At 39.0% G+C, this 17,741-nt stretch overlaps 1 protein-coding gene across 1 annotated transcript; it reads right to left on the bottom strand.

The window, feature by feature from the left end:
- Window positions 1–1,012: 1,012 nt before the first annotated feature.
- On the bottom strand, window positions 1,013–17,710 carry MCM6 (minichromosome maintenance complex component 6). Its single transcript, XM_009886727.1, has 17 exons — window positions 17,658–17,710; window positions 14,222–14,368; window positions 13,540–13,650; window positions 12,783–13,044; window positions 11,785–11,950; window positions 11,545–11,690; window positions 10,509–10,659; window positions 9,701–9,842; window positions 8,566–8,707; window positions 8,324–8,431; window positions 7,565–7,720; window positions 6,374–6,502; window positions 5,116–5,277; window positions 3,785–3,920; window positions 3,346–3,513; window positions 1,925–2,064; window positions 1,013–1,300 (listed from the first exon to the last, which is right to left on the bottom strand). Exons 1-17 carry the CDS (start codon window positions 17,708–17,710, stop codon window positions 1,187–1,189), a joined length of 2,433 nt encoding a protein of 810 aa, XP_009885029.1. The 3' UTR covers window positions 1,013–1,186.
- Between the last annotated feature and the right edge of the window lie 31 nt (window positions 17,711–17,741).

Here is a 17,741-nt window from a genome sequence, read left to right as displayed (position 1 = left end):
TGAAAGTAAATTATGAACAATATAGAAAAAAAATGAATAGGTGGGTGGCAACTTTTAATGAAGGCAGTTTATGAAAGAAATTAGCGGAGAGAAGTTACTGCAGCTAGAGTTTGTATCCAGTGACAGGGCAGCGTTCTTGGTGAAAAATATTTATGATTCCTTCCCTTCCATAAATGTAACTGTAATCTTTAATGATATGCTTCGTTAGACTGAGGTAATCTTTCCAAAGCTGGGAGAGACTAACTGGAAGAAGACAATAGAAGAAGACAAGAAAATAGATAGCTGTTCCATCCTTCATGCTATTGCAAATGTTTCTTAGGTGCTGGTATCAGATTGACATGATAAATATTCATGTATTTTTAATTCTTAATAGATTATTTAATAATCCCATAGCATACAGCAAATATTTGAGAACAAAAGAAATTTCAGTAAAACATTTGTATAGAAAAATCTACAAACAAGTTCACAAATTTAGCCTTAAAAATCCCTCACAGATTATGGCAGTTTTCAATTCACTTACAAGTCAAGACATTCATGAAGATGGGGCTTTCTGACCTCCTGACTTAAAGCCTTGCTTTGGGCTTGGCTATTTTCAATTATTTATTTTACATATGCCACAGGAGCATACACATCTTTAGTCCATCTAAAAAGAAAGAGAAGCAGAGTTTCTCATTACTAGATGTTGAAAAAAATTCTTGAAAACCAGCATCTGTCATCCAGGAAATTTAATCTTTCTTAAGACATTAAGCATTTAGATCACCATTTTTTCAGCCTTAAAGCATAGGCATAGAAAATAGCAATCCCACATACAAGTGACAACAAATCCACCCCCAGAGATCTCCAGACATTTAATTATCTTTTATTTATGTTAATAAGAAAAGCAGTAAAAACCTATAGCATAAAAAGTTTACTAAATACAATAGAACAATGCAAAATTCCTCATTTAAAACAGAAACCCAGAATTAATGACAAAAGTAATATATGTGTGTCATTTCTTTAAAAATTTCCCAAGTATGCTCAGTGTAAATGAGCAATCGTGTACTGCTAATTGCACATTGGCACATTCCACAGTAAAGCATTCATATGAATTTAAGATGTTAGCTATACAGCAACCATAGCAAAAATGCAGAGAATAATGCATTTTTCAACATGTAACTAGTCAGTTCTACAGTCCAGTTCTCAGCCCTTAGTCTTCCAGCAGATAGTTTGGGTTGACAACCAGGTATGGATCCTCATCAAAAGTTTCCTCTTCTCTGGATCCTCTCAGTCCCGACTGGGACAGTTCTATTAGAATGTGGTCCTGCAACAGACAAAAATTTGTATTTAAACAAGAACAAGAAAGGTTTGTTTGTACTTTTTGAAAGGCATCTCCTTTTTAAACTGGTAGCACCTCTTACTGATGAATTATTTAACCCTTTTAATTGTGAATTCCCTCTTTAATAGGTTCCTAATCCTAACAACTATGTTCAGTGGAAATCTCCTATATGTTGTACACTTTCTGGGAACACTTCAATCTAGTGGATTTGTACCTTTAAATATAAGAAGTATTTTATATTTTCATACTTCTTCCTCCAAACTGCCCTAGTGCTCCCGTGACTTAAAGCTATCTATTGAATGTTAGCATTTCTGTATCCTAAGGTATAACTAACACTATAGAACTACAAAAAAATACCACTTACAATTCTATAGGAACATAATATGGTGCTTTGAACATTCACCTATGCACATCTCTAATTTATTTCAGCGTTTTCTCTATAATTATTTTTAAAATATATTAAACAAAGACGATACTTATACTGCATCAGTCAATAATATGGAAGCGCAAAACAGATTTCTCTAATTAGCAATGTATTCTATTAAAAATGAATCGTTGCACTATGTAAGTTAAAACCCTTTTTCACTATCCACACATCTCTATACATACATAATGCGTAAGTCGGTGAATGACTCTCTCTATGATCTTCTTTTTATTTATTAGTTCTTCTTCAGATTCTATTTCAGATTCAATTTCCTTTAGATACCAATTAATAAGTTCACTCTTCTTTAATGATGAATCGTCCTCTTCTGTAAAGAAAATAATTTGCATAAACAGCAGCAGTAAGATACCACTCAAACCGTAAGAGAAAAGGATTTCTATGTTAACATCTACAATGCTGAAGAGAGAAACATGCAAGAGCTCATCAGACTTTCTTCTGTTTCTTAAATCAGCATGTTTTGTACAGAAGGCTGTTTTATCACAGTTTAACTAGAGATATCTGGATTGAGAATTGGAGCTTTCAGTTCTATGCATCCATGTGGCTTACAACTTAAAATGAGCAGTCTAGCAACTGCCTTCAGCTTCAAGAAAAAGCAGTTGCAAGGAGTTAACAGAACTTTCCTCTAAGGGCAAAAGAAAATCACTGTCATCCAATGCTGAGGAGGTCATCCTTCTACAAATACTCAGCTGTTTGAACAGATATTGTAGTTTCTGCACTCATCCAAAAGCTTTGTAGCATTGGTGTGTGCCATCAGACATCTGCTGCATTTCATCACAGGAACAGCCTCACTGCAACTGAAACATTTTCTCTCCCCAAGACAGGATACAGCCATCAGGAAAAATTGGTTAAGTATATACTTTAGGCTGTGGTTGCTGGCATACATTAAAGATTTTGCTACAGTTTTCATTTCTGCCGACTATTCTAGCTAGGTTAAACCAGCATATGCTACAAATCCTTTTCTGGATCTGCTCTGTTGACATGCTCCTTGATTTAGCAGGTTTTGACAAATGACTACAATACCAGAGCTAGAAAGTCCACAAAGCCATATTCCTATCATCAGATGTAGTATAGCCACATGTGTAGAGAGTCACACCTGACCTAACAAGCCTGGTGTCTTGGCAGGAGTGAAAATCCCAAGTGCAACAGCCTAAGATGTAGTAACAATTGCTCCCTGTACTGATGCAGCTGCCTGTGCCGAACCTCAGCAGCACAGCGGGATTAGTTGACTCAGAGCAGCAAGTTTGTGAACCTCTACAGAGGTTACTCTTTAACATGTCTAAAGTACTTCAGGGTGCTAAGCAGCAAAGATTTTACTCACACAGTAATATTTACGAAACTAACACTGAAAAATGCACAGGAGGAAGTGGCAACCGTTGCTCAAGGATCTGTGATCACAACCTTCTATCCAAATTTTTTAATACATGACATGCTCAAGCCCTTTCTCTCTAAAGTGTCTGAAAGATACAGCTTTCTTCGCAGCTCAAAAACTCCCTTGTGAGGTTCAGGTGAATTTGTTTTAGTAAAGAGCCAATGCACACATGGCAACACAACTCAGGGTCTACCATTTTTTTAATAAACAAATTCTTACCTTCTTCTGCTTTCCTGAGGTGCAGCACGAGGAGATTAGAAATTCGTCGATACTCAGAGAAGCCCAGTCTAAGAGAAGCTTTGGGTGCAGCATCCTTGTTCATGTCCTCAGAATGGCCATTGATCCCATTGACAAGACCATTGGCCCCAGCTGGAGCTTCTGCCTCACCTGTTTGGACACATGCCCAGGTTTAAATCTGCAACATCTTTTAACTGTTTAATACTTTGAGCCACTGAAAAGTGTTCCATTGACCAGCCAGGTGAGCGGACCCACAAGGAAGCTGAAGAATTAAGAGAGTTAAGAATGGGAGTCAAGATTCCTAGATGCTATTAGATGAGAAATAGTTGAGAAACTGCAGAGAAGCATATACTCAAACAAGGTAAGCGGTGAAGGATAGAAGTACTTTCCTCTCTGAAAAAAATCTCTACATGTACTTTACCATTGACTCCCTCTTGGTCCTCTTGATCCTCCATTTGTTGTTCATCGTCTTGGTCTAAATTGATGTCAGGAGTCTCAACTCTAATGATGGACTTATTTAAAAGCCTGAAAGCTTCCTTCACATGTTTTGGGTGAACCTGGGAAAGATTTCAAAAAAACATGTATTAAATAGGCATAGTGGTTCTCCTAGTGTTAAAAGCTTTCCGCCCCCCCCCAACAGCTCCAGTAACTCACCCCTGACTGTCAAAGGGTCTTTCTACCCATCTCACCTGATTAATCCCAAGCAGTAAAGACTCTACAAGTCAAATTATACCCCACTGTAAGTACTCAGAGTTCACACAAGGTTATGGAGGGAATAAGCAGCCTGAGGAATTTTTCAGGCTTTAGCAATCATGTGGAGTCGATAAAATTTTTACTTAAGCCAAGAACATTTTGAAGAAAGATCAGTGGAGCAAAAAACATGAAAGAAATGGGTCTGGACAGAGACAATATGAAAAAAAATGGTAATTAATGAGACTCTCCTCTGCAATTGAAAAGCAAAAGCTGAAAAAAAATAATCTCTGGCTGAGCCATAAGCTCAAAGCTACCTGTTTCTTTACAAGCTGAATTTAATTAAAAAGAACTCAACTGGTGTCCTTCTTAAACAACCAGTGAACAAGTTTTTATCACTGCATGTGTCACCTAACCCTAATCAACATTTCAAAAAGCCTACTGAGTTTTAAAGCAGGGACTAGATGAATAATAGTCATACTACAGTTAATAGCCATAACACAGTATGTGTTCCAATGTTGGTTGACATGAGGACAAGCTCACATCACAAATACAAGTACTCTTCGAAGGGTTCAGGCACTTTGATGAGCGTTGGCTTTTTAGATTGCAGGTGGAAGAGAGCTGTGAGAGATTACAAACTACCGTTGGCTTTTTAGATTGCAGGTGGAAGCTCTAGAGCTGTGAGAGATTACAAACTATGCAAGATTAGGAGTGAGACACTGCCAACAGCCCTGGCTGATACTAATAGATGATTGTTCTTCCTCTTTGTCGTGATTTGACAGGTAACAGACTGAGAGTGCTGATATAACTGGAATGCAAAACCATGCATGTTCTCAGTTTGGAATAGCTGATCTCAGTTTTACAAGACATACCTTAAAAACAGTATTTCTGGCATAGAAATTCAGACCGAGTATGACCACATCACAAGTGAAAACATGATCCAAACTCTCCTCGTCACCCACAGGATTTAAATATGTACAGTACCATAGTCAAATAGCAAAGCCAGAACTCCCACAACATTTTTATAAACGTTTACACAAACTTTCATCAAAAAGCTGATACCTCATCACAGCAGTGCATACGGGCCATAGCTTCAGACAGCCGAATCATGCTCTCCAACTGTCGCACTGTGATTCTCCAGGACGACTTTGTCACTCCAGAGCCATCACGCTGCCGTAGTCGTTTATACTGTTCCACTATAAAGTCCTCAGACTCCTTAGATATCTTTGGGACATGAGACAGTATGACAGTTTGCCATGTTAGAAGTATTAAAGTTTATGTTTCTTACACTAGATTGGCAGTTCCCAGACTTTTCTGTACTAGCTACTGCTTTTCTCTGAAATATTCTATGCTATACACATACTATACATAAAAATAATGACAATCATATTATGTTAAAATTATACTGTAAAAATGATTACAGTAACAATGATATTACAATAAGTATAAGTACATTGATGCATCAATTATTTTTGATCATTTTTATTTTTCTGTTCCACCAACTTGCTTCATGCCTGTCTCTACTAGTTTGTTCTACGTTTATTTACCTTTCATTCTGCATGCAAACACACACACAAGCATACATTCAACATACCAACACCAACTACAGCTTTGTGTACGTGCTTTTTAACCTGAGTCTATCTGTGCATACACAGATCCAACTGGAAATCAAACTCCCCCCCACCTGGAAATGAAATAGGAGTTTGCAAGTGTCTATGAGGGAGGGTGTCCTCCCATTCCATTTGAAAAGAACTACGTTAGAAGAACTTCTCAAAAATCTAACACACAGCCCTTCCAAGCTGCTATTTGGATAGACCACAAAAATTTCTACTTTGAGCAGTTTCCCATATCCTGTATTTTACTACACAAAAAGCAAAGAAATATTGAGGAACAATACTCTTTTTAAATAAAGCCAAACAAACTGTTTGATTGAGCACTAAGTCAAGAAAATACAAAACTCTCTGCAGCAGCCGTGTTGAATAACCCATGCCCTTAAGGCATGAAAAAACTATGAAATGACCCCTCAGTTGTTCTAGACAGAGTTTAAGAACTGCCACCAAAGTGGTTAAGACTACTGATTATAACAGTCTCATCTAGGCTGGCTGGGTTTATGCAGTTTTAAAAAAAAAAAAAAAAAAAAAAAAGAGTACATGGTTCCAAAATATGCTATGTTTCTAGATAATAACTGAGTTTACGGCTCCTTTCTTGAGAGAACACTACAGTAAGTGTCTTTGCATTTGCTGGAAAAAAGCATGATACAGAGTGACTATTCCTTTGGATCATCTCATCCAGAGCAACTTATGTAAGAAAGTAGAATTACCTTTGGTTTAAACTGTCTTGCAAACAGCAGATACCTTCTGATATCATCTAATGAATAGACACGATCAACAGATTCTTCCACTCTGGAATGCAGATCGACTATGCGTCTGGCGATAGCGTAATCTGTAACCTGGGATATTATTGCTCTGTCAGATCACTTTCACAACATCAACCAAATATCAAAATAACAGCTATATTCTTCCTTCCCACTCCCTTCCCTCACTTGCACTCCTCATGGCTATTCTTTCCAGAAGCCAGACTCTCTGCCAGAAGACCCAGGAGAATGCCCTGGAGGTTTTTAATACAAGGAAACACAGCAGAGAAGGGATAAAAGGCAGTTTTAGGATTTATAACCTTTGGAATGCTCCTGTGTTACAAGTTAGCCATAAAACAGGCAGAAAGCAGCACTTTACAGCGTGGGAACTGCTTTCTTCCTTTTCAGCCTACCCTGTCTCTTTCATCAGTCCCTTCTCAATTAGAATAATCACTTTGAGCAATACAGTAGAGAGAAAAGCACTGAACCAACATTAATCTCTGTATCTCATGCGTTCCCAAGGCAAATGCCACATAGACAGGTGGTAGCAGTCTTAGCCTTAGTGACCAGCGACTTGTAAAAATGACTGATGGTTTTAAGTTTGCAGGTCAAATCACTACAAGATGAAAAGGCAGTATCTTTGTATTCAGCAGAGCATGTTCAAATTTGTACTGCCAGCTTTTAACTTTGCAGACAGAGGAGCAAAGCAGAAGCAAGACACTCTCATGAATTGAGCTTCACCTAAAATTTCAGAGGGCTACCAAGATGGTCAGAGGGCAGGAGCACATGATGTATGAGGAGAGGCTGAAAGAACTTGGTCTGTTCAACTAGAAAACTGCCTCGTTGGTAAGTATAGATGTGACGGAGCCAGGTTGTTCTTAGAAGTAGAGATTGACAAGAGGCAACCAACACAAACTGAACCATGAAAAATTCTTATTAGACAAAAAAGTTACTATTTTTTAAACATATGAGAGTTGTCAAACTTTGCAGTAGGGGCCTATAGAGGCTGTAGAATCTCCATCCTTGGAGATATTCAAAACTCACCAGATCAAGGTCTTGGCAACCTGTTCTCAATGATCTGCTTTGAGCAGGAGGTTAGACTAGAGACCTCCAGAAGTCTTTTCTGACATAAATTATTCTACAATTCCTTAAAATTACCTCATTACATTCATCCACAAGGATGAAGAAGAGATCAAAGCGAGACATGATGGGAGCTGACAGGTTTATATTCTGTTTCAGTGACTTGGATCTGTCATAGCGCCCACCAACTGGGTTTGCTGCAGCCAAAATAGAGGTCCTGGCATTCAGGGTAGCCTGACAATGAAAACAAATAAATTATTAAAAAAAAAAAAATTATATCTGTGACCATCTACTAAATCAACTCATTGCAATTCAAATGGGTCAGCATAACATCTTCTAGATGGAGTTTCAATGGAGGTATTACAACAATCTCTCCTCAAGAGCCCAAACTCTTCTACCCAGCCCTTTCCCAACAGCTCTCTGCCCCAAGACACAGTTTGATGAATCAATATTTAACATTGCTACACTCTTGCCAACAATACTGAAACAAGGCCTTAAAACTGCTTTTCACAACACTTGTTTTTAACAGTGCAAATACACACTTTACTTCTACAAATACACATAAATCTATATCCTCTTTTGAGGCTACTTCAAGGTTAGGATTTTTCCATTTTCTGTTTCCTACCCGCTACTATCTCTTTTTTCATTTCGGTAACATTTCTGATTCTTTCTAGGTCGTGCAGCACAAAAACTTTTCAGATAAGTGTTCTCTCTCCTGCCACAGGGAGGCAGCTGCAGAGCTGACACGGAAGTTTGCCTGATGATGCTTGAGCAGTACATGCAACAACCAGTCGGGTGATCATACAGACCACGCAAGCAGAGGAAAGCGCAAGCTACCTTTACTCCTGCTTTAGTAATGGATATAGTCTGCTGCTCCATCGCTTCATGAATGGCTACTTGATCCCGCACGTCCATTTTGTCAAATTCATCAATACAACAAACCCCCTGCAGCAGAAGAATAAAAAATATTGTTACTCAAATTCAATCAACTTTGGCAAAAAAAGCACCATTGAGACAATTTGGGTCAATCATCAAAACAATTCCAGGGATGCAGGAACCTCTCTAGTTCCTGGACTCACGTTATCTGCCAGCATCAGTGCTCCAGCTTCAATGACAAATTCATGAGACTCTTCATCTTTTACAACAGCCGCTGTTAGACCAGCAGCACTGGAGGCTTTTCCACTGGTATACACAGCACGAGGACTGAACTCGTCCACATGCCTATGGAGAGAAATAACAGTGAGGAATTGTTTTGCACAAACTTTAAAAAGTCAGATTAAAACCTGCAGAAACAAGGTAACTGTAATGCAGTGTTGCTTTCAACCTCTCAGCCAGGACTTGTCTCTTCCTTCAGGAAGCAATTAATATTTAGGTAGGCCATCCCACCTCTAATGATGTTTGAGCAAGCCTTGGAAATTAATCCTTATCCAACTGCAGTCTATCACAGGCCCGTTATTCACCTGTGGTTACACCAGCAGAAAAAAACATGCAGACCCCCTTCCACAAGTTTTTTGATGATTTCACAAACTAACACAGCTCCTTGCAGGTCAGGTAAATGTCAGCACAGGGGAACAAATAGCTTCATAGCAGGAAGCAGCAAGACTGACCACAGGCAGCCTAAGGCAGCTTTTGTGGTGCCTCTATATTTCTGAGTTGCAGTTGTTGAAGGACCTCAGTTTCATGAAGAACAATGCAGAAGTAAATGAGCAGCATAATAAAATAAAACCATATTAAATAGACTTTCAAATAAAAAAGCATTATAGCATAAGATGTAGCACAAAACATAATTATTTCATAATTATTTTTAAGGGTTAATAGCTGTCTATTTGTCCAAAGTGTTGGGACCTACCAATTTAGACTAAGCTAAAAATAGAAAAGAAAAAAAAATTTTCATCTCTGATATTTTAAGATATGCAATAAATTTTTCTATTTTTAATATTCGATGTCTTCTGAAAATATTTGGAAATCCATACTTTCATAACTAAAGAACAAAAAAAAAAGTCTTAATTCATTTTTTATTATTACCACAGGGGCTTGTTGAGTTTGCTTCAGCCCTATTCAAGCAATTCAACCACATCCAAATAATTCCTGGAAAATGTTCTCAAATATTTCACTTTCCTTTCTTCTGTTTAACATAGAGAAGGCACAGTACATATTTATAGGTCTAGTCACACTGGACAATATTTAAATACTGAATTTTAATGACATGCTTACTTTAGAAATTGACTCTTGGCTGTACTTGGATCACCAACAACACAAACATTGATGTCCCCACGCAATGAAGTGCCTTCTGAAGTGGTCTTAGGAACTCCTCCAAAAAGCATCAGCAGAACCCCACGTTTCACTTCATCATTACCTGCCACAGAAAAGACACTCAACTGAAAATCCAAAGAAAACACCACGGTTTTCCTATTTAAAAAAAACCTTCAGCCCACTAGAATTTTAGAGCATTTAGGCGCATCTGCTCAGAATTTACCTATTTGCTAAACATCCACTAAAACTGCATTTATGTGCTTCATACAGTTTCAGGGAAGAATGACTCAGAAAGGAGCAGAACTCCTTTATGCTATAGCGGCTCAGAATATGGACCAAATTCAGCTGATCAAACTTTTCAGACATTACCAACCCAAGTCCTCAAACTAGCTCCGAGCCAGAAACAACTGCAAACATAAACACATACACACACACACACGTGCACAACAGCATACAAATATTTGGAACCCTTAAATCTTTTGAAGGACACCCAGAAAAATTAAAGCTTATATCCAGCTATCAACTGTAGGGTTTAGTAGTAGATCACCCAATAAGAAAACCAACCATTCTGAGTAGTCTTGCAGGCCTTAATGATTAAACACAGAAAGTTCTCAGGAAAGAGGTTCTCCTTTTCTAGCATAACCAGTGCTGGAGGGGGGAATTTGTGGTAGCTGGCATAGGGCTCTCGATCTTTCCCAAAATGGCACTACCCAGACATCAAGAAGAATGATGAAACCTTCCCTCTCTGAGGCAACAACTGGACTCATACCATGAATAGTGGGGAAGAGGCTGGTGCACAGATTATGGTAAAGGTTCTTATCTTGGCTCATTTCAAACACCTTTTCCCACTCTTTCACAGACATTTGGTTTTTAATGCTTTCTGCAGTCTGTTCCTCATCTCGGAGCTCTTTTCCACCAAACTAAACAAAGGAAATAGAAAGAAATAAAAGGAATAAAAGTCATTAACATGGTCACTACCGAATGTGAGTACTGCAGACAGGAGGTTACACACACTTGCTCTGTAAGCTGAGTGGGAAGAACACACTCAGAAAAGCTGACCTTAGGCTAAGGAAGCTCATCACCTTATACCTTTAAAAACCAATAGACAATTTCCTAGGGGACAAAATCAATGGAGTATAACTTCAGTTAGTGAGAAAAACCCAGGAGAAATGCTTGTCCAGAGATTAAAAAGAGAGCAAACCAGTATGGCTTCCTCTGGCTAAAATTTGCCTTTGTAAGCATTCTTCATTAACTGGAATTTACAAGGTCTCTCATTACTCTGGAATGAGGCAGGAAACTTCTACACCCAGAAAACAGACACTATTTTTATGCTATGTGATGGTGAAGCTGCTAGTAGAATTATAGATTAAAATATCATACCATGCTAAACCCCAGCTATACTTAGTATTACTTATTATGTTGTAGTTACATCCTAAGATGTTATGTGATAAATCAGGTGGAACAAGAAGGATCGTTGTTTTCCCTGTGAAAAAATGAAGCAATAGGATTTCTTGGAGGAAAAGGAAATGCTGCAGAAATGGATGAAAGCTGCATGGAAATAAAGGGACCGTTTAGAATAAAGTGGCAACATTGGTAAATAATCACATCTGTGTAAACTGCTATAAACAATAAACCCAAGAAAAAAAAACTTGCTATATAAATCCCATCAGAATATAAAGATACTCAAAATGCAAAGGAAGGCGGTACAAATACATGTTTAAATCTTTACCCATTCCCACTCCCTAATTTGAGATAAAACCGTACAGAGCAGAAATCAAGACCTTTAAATCTATTTTCTCACTCACCCGTGGATTTGTTGGTGCAACGTAACAAGCCAGAAAGACTAGCTTATATGACAGCTCTCTGACTCCAAGGGCACGAAGTCCTCGGATGCCTTCGGTTTCATAGCCCTCTGTCCCGCTCACCCGGGAGCCGGTTTCCGCACGCACCCCTGTCATTAAAGTGGGAGTCAGAACAGCAGTTCCCAGAACAAGTAGGAGGGATGTGTCATCTAGGCATCTAGGTCATGAGCGGTAGCAACAAACCTGGTGTTGAGAGCTGGGACACATCGGGTACGACAATCAGCGACCCTGTGAAGTCACATTTGTCACCTGCCTGAGCAGACTCCACTGCTTCTGCACGCAAGATGACTTCAACACTGCGAGGAATGCTACCGCGTGGCAGCTCGGCCTGTGTCTCCTGAATGCGAACCTGCAGAGGGAGAGAATATTAAGCAGTTAGCAGATGTCACCAAATCTGACACTCCTTCAAAAGCTAAGCTTCCAAGAAATACAGTAAGTAAGCAGCATTTGCTTTCTGTCATCCAAGTCAATCATGAAATCCCTCTTACAACAAGACAAACAAGCAAAAAAAAACCACCTTCACTAATCAGTATCTAAGATGAGGATGTACAGGGGCCACAATGACAATTCTGAGGTCTAGGAAAAGCAACTTGAATCATAGAATGGTTTAGGTTGGAAAGGACCTTGAAGATCATCGAGTTCCAACCCCCCTGCCATGGGCAGGGACACCTCCCACTAGACCAGGTTGCCCAAATCCACGTCCAGCCTGGCCTTGAACACCTCCAGGGATGGGGCCTCAACAACCTCTCTGGGCAAAAGAGTCCAGTTAACGCGACTGACACGTGGGAAGCGATGTGCTGAGGATTTGGCAAAGTAAATGAATCTGGAAGAGCAAAACATTGCAGCTACTAGAGACACCTCTTCTCACTCATATAAAACAACTACACATGATGTACCTGTGACAGAAGACTGACAATGGCTTGAATACAGGGGCTTTCAGTAGCTTACTTAGAGAATAAATGTCATGCAAAAACCGCTTTGATACTTAAAAGTTTAAACATAAGCCTTCCATGGACAAAAAGAAACTGTTTTCAGAAACTCCAATGCCTTTTCTTGAGGTTTTTTCTTGATGTTGACAGAACCAAAATTAATTATCTTCTGTGTATAGCAGTACAAACAACATCTTTCAACTACCACGAGAACACCATCATTTGTCGTCCTCCTCAGCCTCACCACTGTACCTTTTGGAAATCAACAAATCTTGATTTGTTTGTGTCCAGCAGTTTTTTTTGCAGGAATCTCCTTTTATTGGCACAGACTGGGTTTCTGCAGATGTTTGGCTGCGTGTATTTAAATTGCTGTTCCACATCTTTAATCACTGTCTGGCAGTCGAGGCACAGGAAGGTTCCACTTACAAGTTCAGGATGGACTGGGTGTGTACGCACCACCTGTCCACTGATACGCATCAGTGAGCCAATTTTTGCTGACGTCAGTTCTCGAATTCTGTTGAAAAGAGAAATTCATAGAGTTCAAATTCTTGAGTTGACATTTTTAAGGCCCGGGGTAGGACCCAAATACAAAGGTGCAACATAGTTTCTTCCAGTCTGTGACTACGGAACAGTTGTAACAGACCAAAGCAACAAAGTTACCAGAATATTTTCTCATTTTATGATTTTACATAAACTTTTAGATTAATACTAAAGGTCAAACTAATGCAAAAGTTATTCCACTGGTGCTTCAAAAGCAACATACTCTAAATCACTTCTTTGAATTAGAGAATTTACATTTATTTGTGGAATATGATGAATGTAAGTACCTGAGTATGATTCACAAATGAAAAACTGTGTCAAAAAATATCCTGCACAAGATCAGGAAACTTCTTCACAATCCTATTAGTCAACTCTGTATTTCATGCTATATAACCAAAACATTTTCAGTATGCTTTGACACTTTTTCCCCAGTAGATGCACAAGTTTCTGGAATTAATAACCGTCTTACTTGTGTCTGGTAGGTAGATCTTGGAATGCAACATAAAAGTCCTTGTTTGAAGGAATATTTCCATGGTCTCTAGCAAAAGTCTTGACTGCTCGGCAGAGGTAAGGGTAAACCCTGAAATACAGAAAAAAAGTTCAAATTTTATAGAAGCTGTCAAAATGCCTTCTTTGCTTAAGGCTTCATCAAAGGCTTGTATCATACAATTCCAGGTTCTGTTTTTTACTGCCGCGTTACGTAAGAACACACAAAAGCTAATCCAACTATACTAAATATGAGATTACTGCATAATAATAACGCCATTTGCTTTATTGCCTGAAAACAGACTTTAAAGTCTCCTTCTATCACATTTTTATCCTTATATTAAGAAGCAGATCCTCAAAATAAGCCACTGGCTCAATTAAATATTTTCAGAGCAAGAAGTTCTAGAGTTTATTCTGTATTCCCATACCGACCATCTACCTCTACCAGAATAAATGTGACTGCCTAGTTAACTAACAGTTTCCAGAGTTTTCTAATGGAATCCATTAAGAAATAAGTTTTTATCCAGTAAAAAAGAAAAATATTCTTAAATGTAAGTGTGTGCGGGATACAGAAAGCAGATAAACCTCTTGGTTTTTTACATATAAGACGTTATGGGCCTGAGACCGGAGCATTGTGCAGCTCTCAGGTAATCTCTACACTTTACCTGTAAAATTCCTCCTGAATAGTGGTAGAGAGCTGCTGATTGAACTGCTCCAAATCTGCGAAGCTCACAATCAACGTGTTCCGCTCTGGCCGAATCAGTTCTTCAGCATCACGCAGGTATTTCACCTCCCCATCACTGTTCTGGAACCTGAAAGTGATGCAGGAAAACGTTTCATGGTTACATATCACGCTGCAAGTGAATATTTCTGAATTCAGGAGAGAAAGAGAAGGATCACATACGCTGAGGAGTGTGCAAGAGAATGACGGCACCCTGCAGTCCCTTGAAAACGTCTTTTCCAACAGTATTTCTCCTCCGCCCCCCTTGCTACAGCTGTTATATCAACACCCCAGCGCAGATGGGCTGGGCCTGCTTTTCATACAAAATTTTATTTTTCCCTTACCTGCTGCGGGGGGAGGCAAAACACGGTCAGTCGGATGTATTAAGGTGCTAAAACCAAGGCACGAAAGGGATTTTCAGCCTGGCTGTCACAGCACTGTGTTCAAAGGGGCCATCTATCCCCTGGCAAAGTCCCGCCGACAGCTCTCTGGGATGGGTTTTGCCACCTAAGGCGACACCTCACGGCAGGGCAGCCTTCTAAACTCGTAAGTCTCTTTTTCCTCCTCTGCCCCTCTCTCTGAAGAGGGGTAGAGGAGAGCATCTGTCGGTCCCATCTGGGGTCCTCCAGGTCCCCAGTAGCCGATTTGGCCTAAACCACGACACTTTCCTCTTCCCCTGCTCAGGGTTACTCTTCCTTTCCTCTTCCCCACCAGTACGCAGCCGTGTGGTGTTACCCCCCCAAGGTGTGAGCAGCCGTGGGGAACCAGTCCTGCACTTTGCTGCCAAAAGAACAGCCTGAGCCCTCCTTCCTGCCGGGCGGATTCAGAGAGCTCAGGGAACACAGATGGGTTTCACAGGAAAATGTTTTAGTTAAACTGCACAAGCAAACAGGAGCTTTGTGGTGTTTGTTTTGAGCAGATGACTCCCTGGCTATTCCTTACCGATACCCTTTATAGTTCCTTACTTGAAAAAACTACATGACTAATTACCATCTGCATATCATGAAAGAAAAAAAAAACTGAAAACATTTTAACTGGTGGAGAAGCAGCAGCAATGTGTACTCCATGCTACACTTCCTGCAAGTTACTGGAAATAAAGGACTATAGGGGTTTGATTTTTTTCCAGAACTACCAAATCAGTCACTACCTATCAGAGCAACAGAAAGTTCCAAAATTACTATTTGCAAGGTTTCAAACGAAGTTCTAACAATGAGCAGCTCCCACTAAAGTATCCCGTTAAGATGACATTCAGGACAAATGCATTTTGATTTATGATCATAATTATTTTCAGTTAGCTAAGAAAAACTGCATGAAAAGATTCTGCACACAAAGGAATCGGGGTCTCCATCCGAATTCTTGTTCTTGTGCAGCTACTGTGAATAAATCAAACTAAAACATGAGCGTGAATAACTCTTAACGGAATTAGGATAAGCACAGTTGTTAGAGCAATGTATGCACAAAACTTGCTGCCAAATCTAGAGCAAGAAACATCGTTCTCAGAGAATTTTTTTTGTTGCATGAAATCTAAGTCAGTAATTTTGCTCCTTATTAGAAGGATGCACTTCTGATGTGGAATATATTACCGGTTCCATATGAACAAAAGTAATTAAATTAAATTCATTCCAGTTGGCTTAGCTGAATAAACAACTGTTTTAAAACTTGGATTCATCAGTAATAAGTCTGTGATGATAAGCTGTGTTTGTAATCCACTTAGCTTTGTAAAGTACAACTGGGTACACTGTAAGATTTTTAAAGTTAATAATTTGGGGAAGATTCCATGGTAAATTAATTACAACAGACTCCTAAGCAGAGCTGCAAAGTATGTTATTCCTTGAATTGTGGGACTTCTAAACAAAGTTTAACTTTTACATTTCCAGTACTTTACCCAACTGACCTTTAGTATGATTGTTTTCTAATGGAGAACTCTTGCCACAAAACATTAAAATTAAGTCTTGTTCAATGGCAGCTGCAAAAGATGATTTGCCCTTTTGTGAAATTCTACACAATTTATACACAGCCTCACTGACCTTTTTGTAGCATAACCGATATGTGACTTCTCTGACATTTAAAAATCAAGGTAACAACAATAACACTGTCTAAACCATACCTCCTACTGAAAGCTCTTTATCATGTAAAATGTTAAGCAAAAATTAAGTCAGAAATTACAAATACGAATGAATATTAAAGTAAGTCTACTGCAGTGCCCAAGTAAGGAATTTAATCCTTTGCTCTTTGGTATCCACACTTAAAAAAATGTTTTAAATTTGAAAAACAACTATCAGATGCAGTCCATAAAAGGAAGTTTCAAATACACTGGTTCCTCTCCAAATGCAGGGCACATCCTTTTGGTTGGGAGGAGGAAGAGAAGTAGCTTTGCGCATCACTGCAAATTGAGGAGGTTGAAATAGGTGATTCATTTGAGAAAAAGGATGTCTACAAAAAATTTTAGAAGTTCTCTGACTTATAGAAACACCACATTTCTCTAAATATACAACAGTTGGGCTGTTCACAGCATTTTTAAAGGAAAAAAAATGAAATAGGTTGACTTACATTATTTGCTTCTCTTTCATTGGCAACAGATACATGAAATCCTTGCCCATTTGTTTTGTTTGTTATCCTAAAGGCTGGGTCAGGCAGGGAAACACAGGACCTGCTCTCAAACTCACCGTCCATTTATTTTCTGAGAATATTATATATCCCTTGTGTATTCCACGAGTGTGTGTAACCTTCTATCCATTCTCCAATAGTAACCCAAAATAAAGAACAGGCCTATGGCTTGTATACAACTTTTTTTTAAAAAGGGAAGAAGATACAAAGAAAATAAATTTAAAATCTAGGCTGCTACAGATTACAGCTTTTTGAGGGTTGGGGTTGGTTTGTTTTTTCTTCTTTTTGAAGATAACTAAGGGCGAAAGAGGTGGTAAAGTAGAAGAAAAAGTGCCCAACTGTTTACAGTTTATGCTCCGCTTACGTGCTCCTTTAAATCCAAAGAAAATAAGAAATTAGTAGAACTCGATAACTTCTAAACTTGATAGAACTCGATAACTTCTAAAAAAACTTCCATATTTTGTGAGATAATACTAGCAAAAAATGTGCACAAGCGTGAGTTGTTTGTGAGGCTTGTTTATTTCAAAAGAAATAGTAATTCACCCTGGATAATTTCTACTGTTTTTTCATAATTTCTCTATTAAAAAAAAAAAAACAACCACAAACCCAAAAATCTACCCCCACCCTGCATGCAGATAATATCCAAACAAGCAATAGTAAATAATTAAAATCTTTTGGGCAAGTTGTGTACTCTAGAGATGGCTGTCAAGACAACCTGCTGTTTCTCCAGGCGCTCTCATTTTCCCGGGCTCTCTGTTTTTGGCACACAGGACCACGCTCTACAGGGACCCGTGTCTGGCTGCGGCTGCGTGGGGTGGACCGCCATGGCCTGGATGGAATTGTTCCACCGTACAGGA

The sequence above is a fragment of the Charadrius vociferus genome, unplaced genomic scaffold, assembly GCF_000708025.1.
Source record: "Charadrius vociferus isolate BGI_N301 unplaced genomic scaffold, ASM70802v2 scaffold720, whole genome shotgun sequence".
Lineage (NCBI taxonomy): Eukaryota > Metazoa > Chordata > Aves > Charadriiformes > Charadriidae > Charadrius > Charadrius vociferus.
This window is presented reverse-complemented; position numbering and strand designations above follow the sequence as displayed.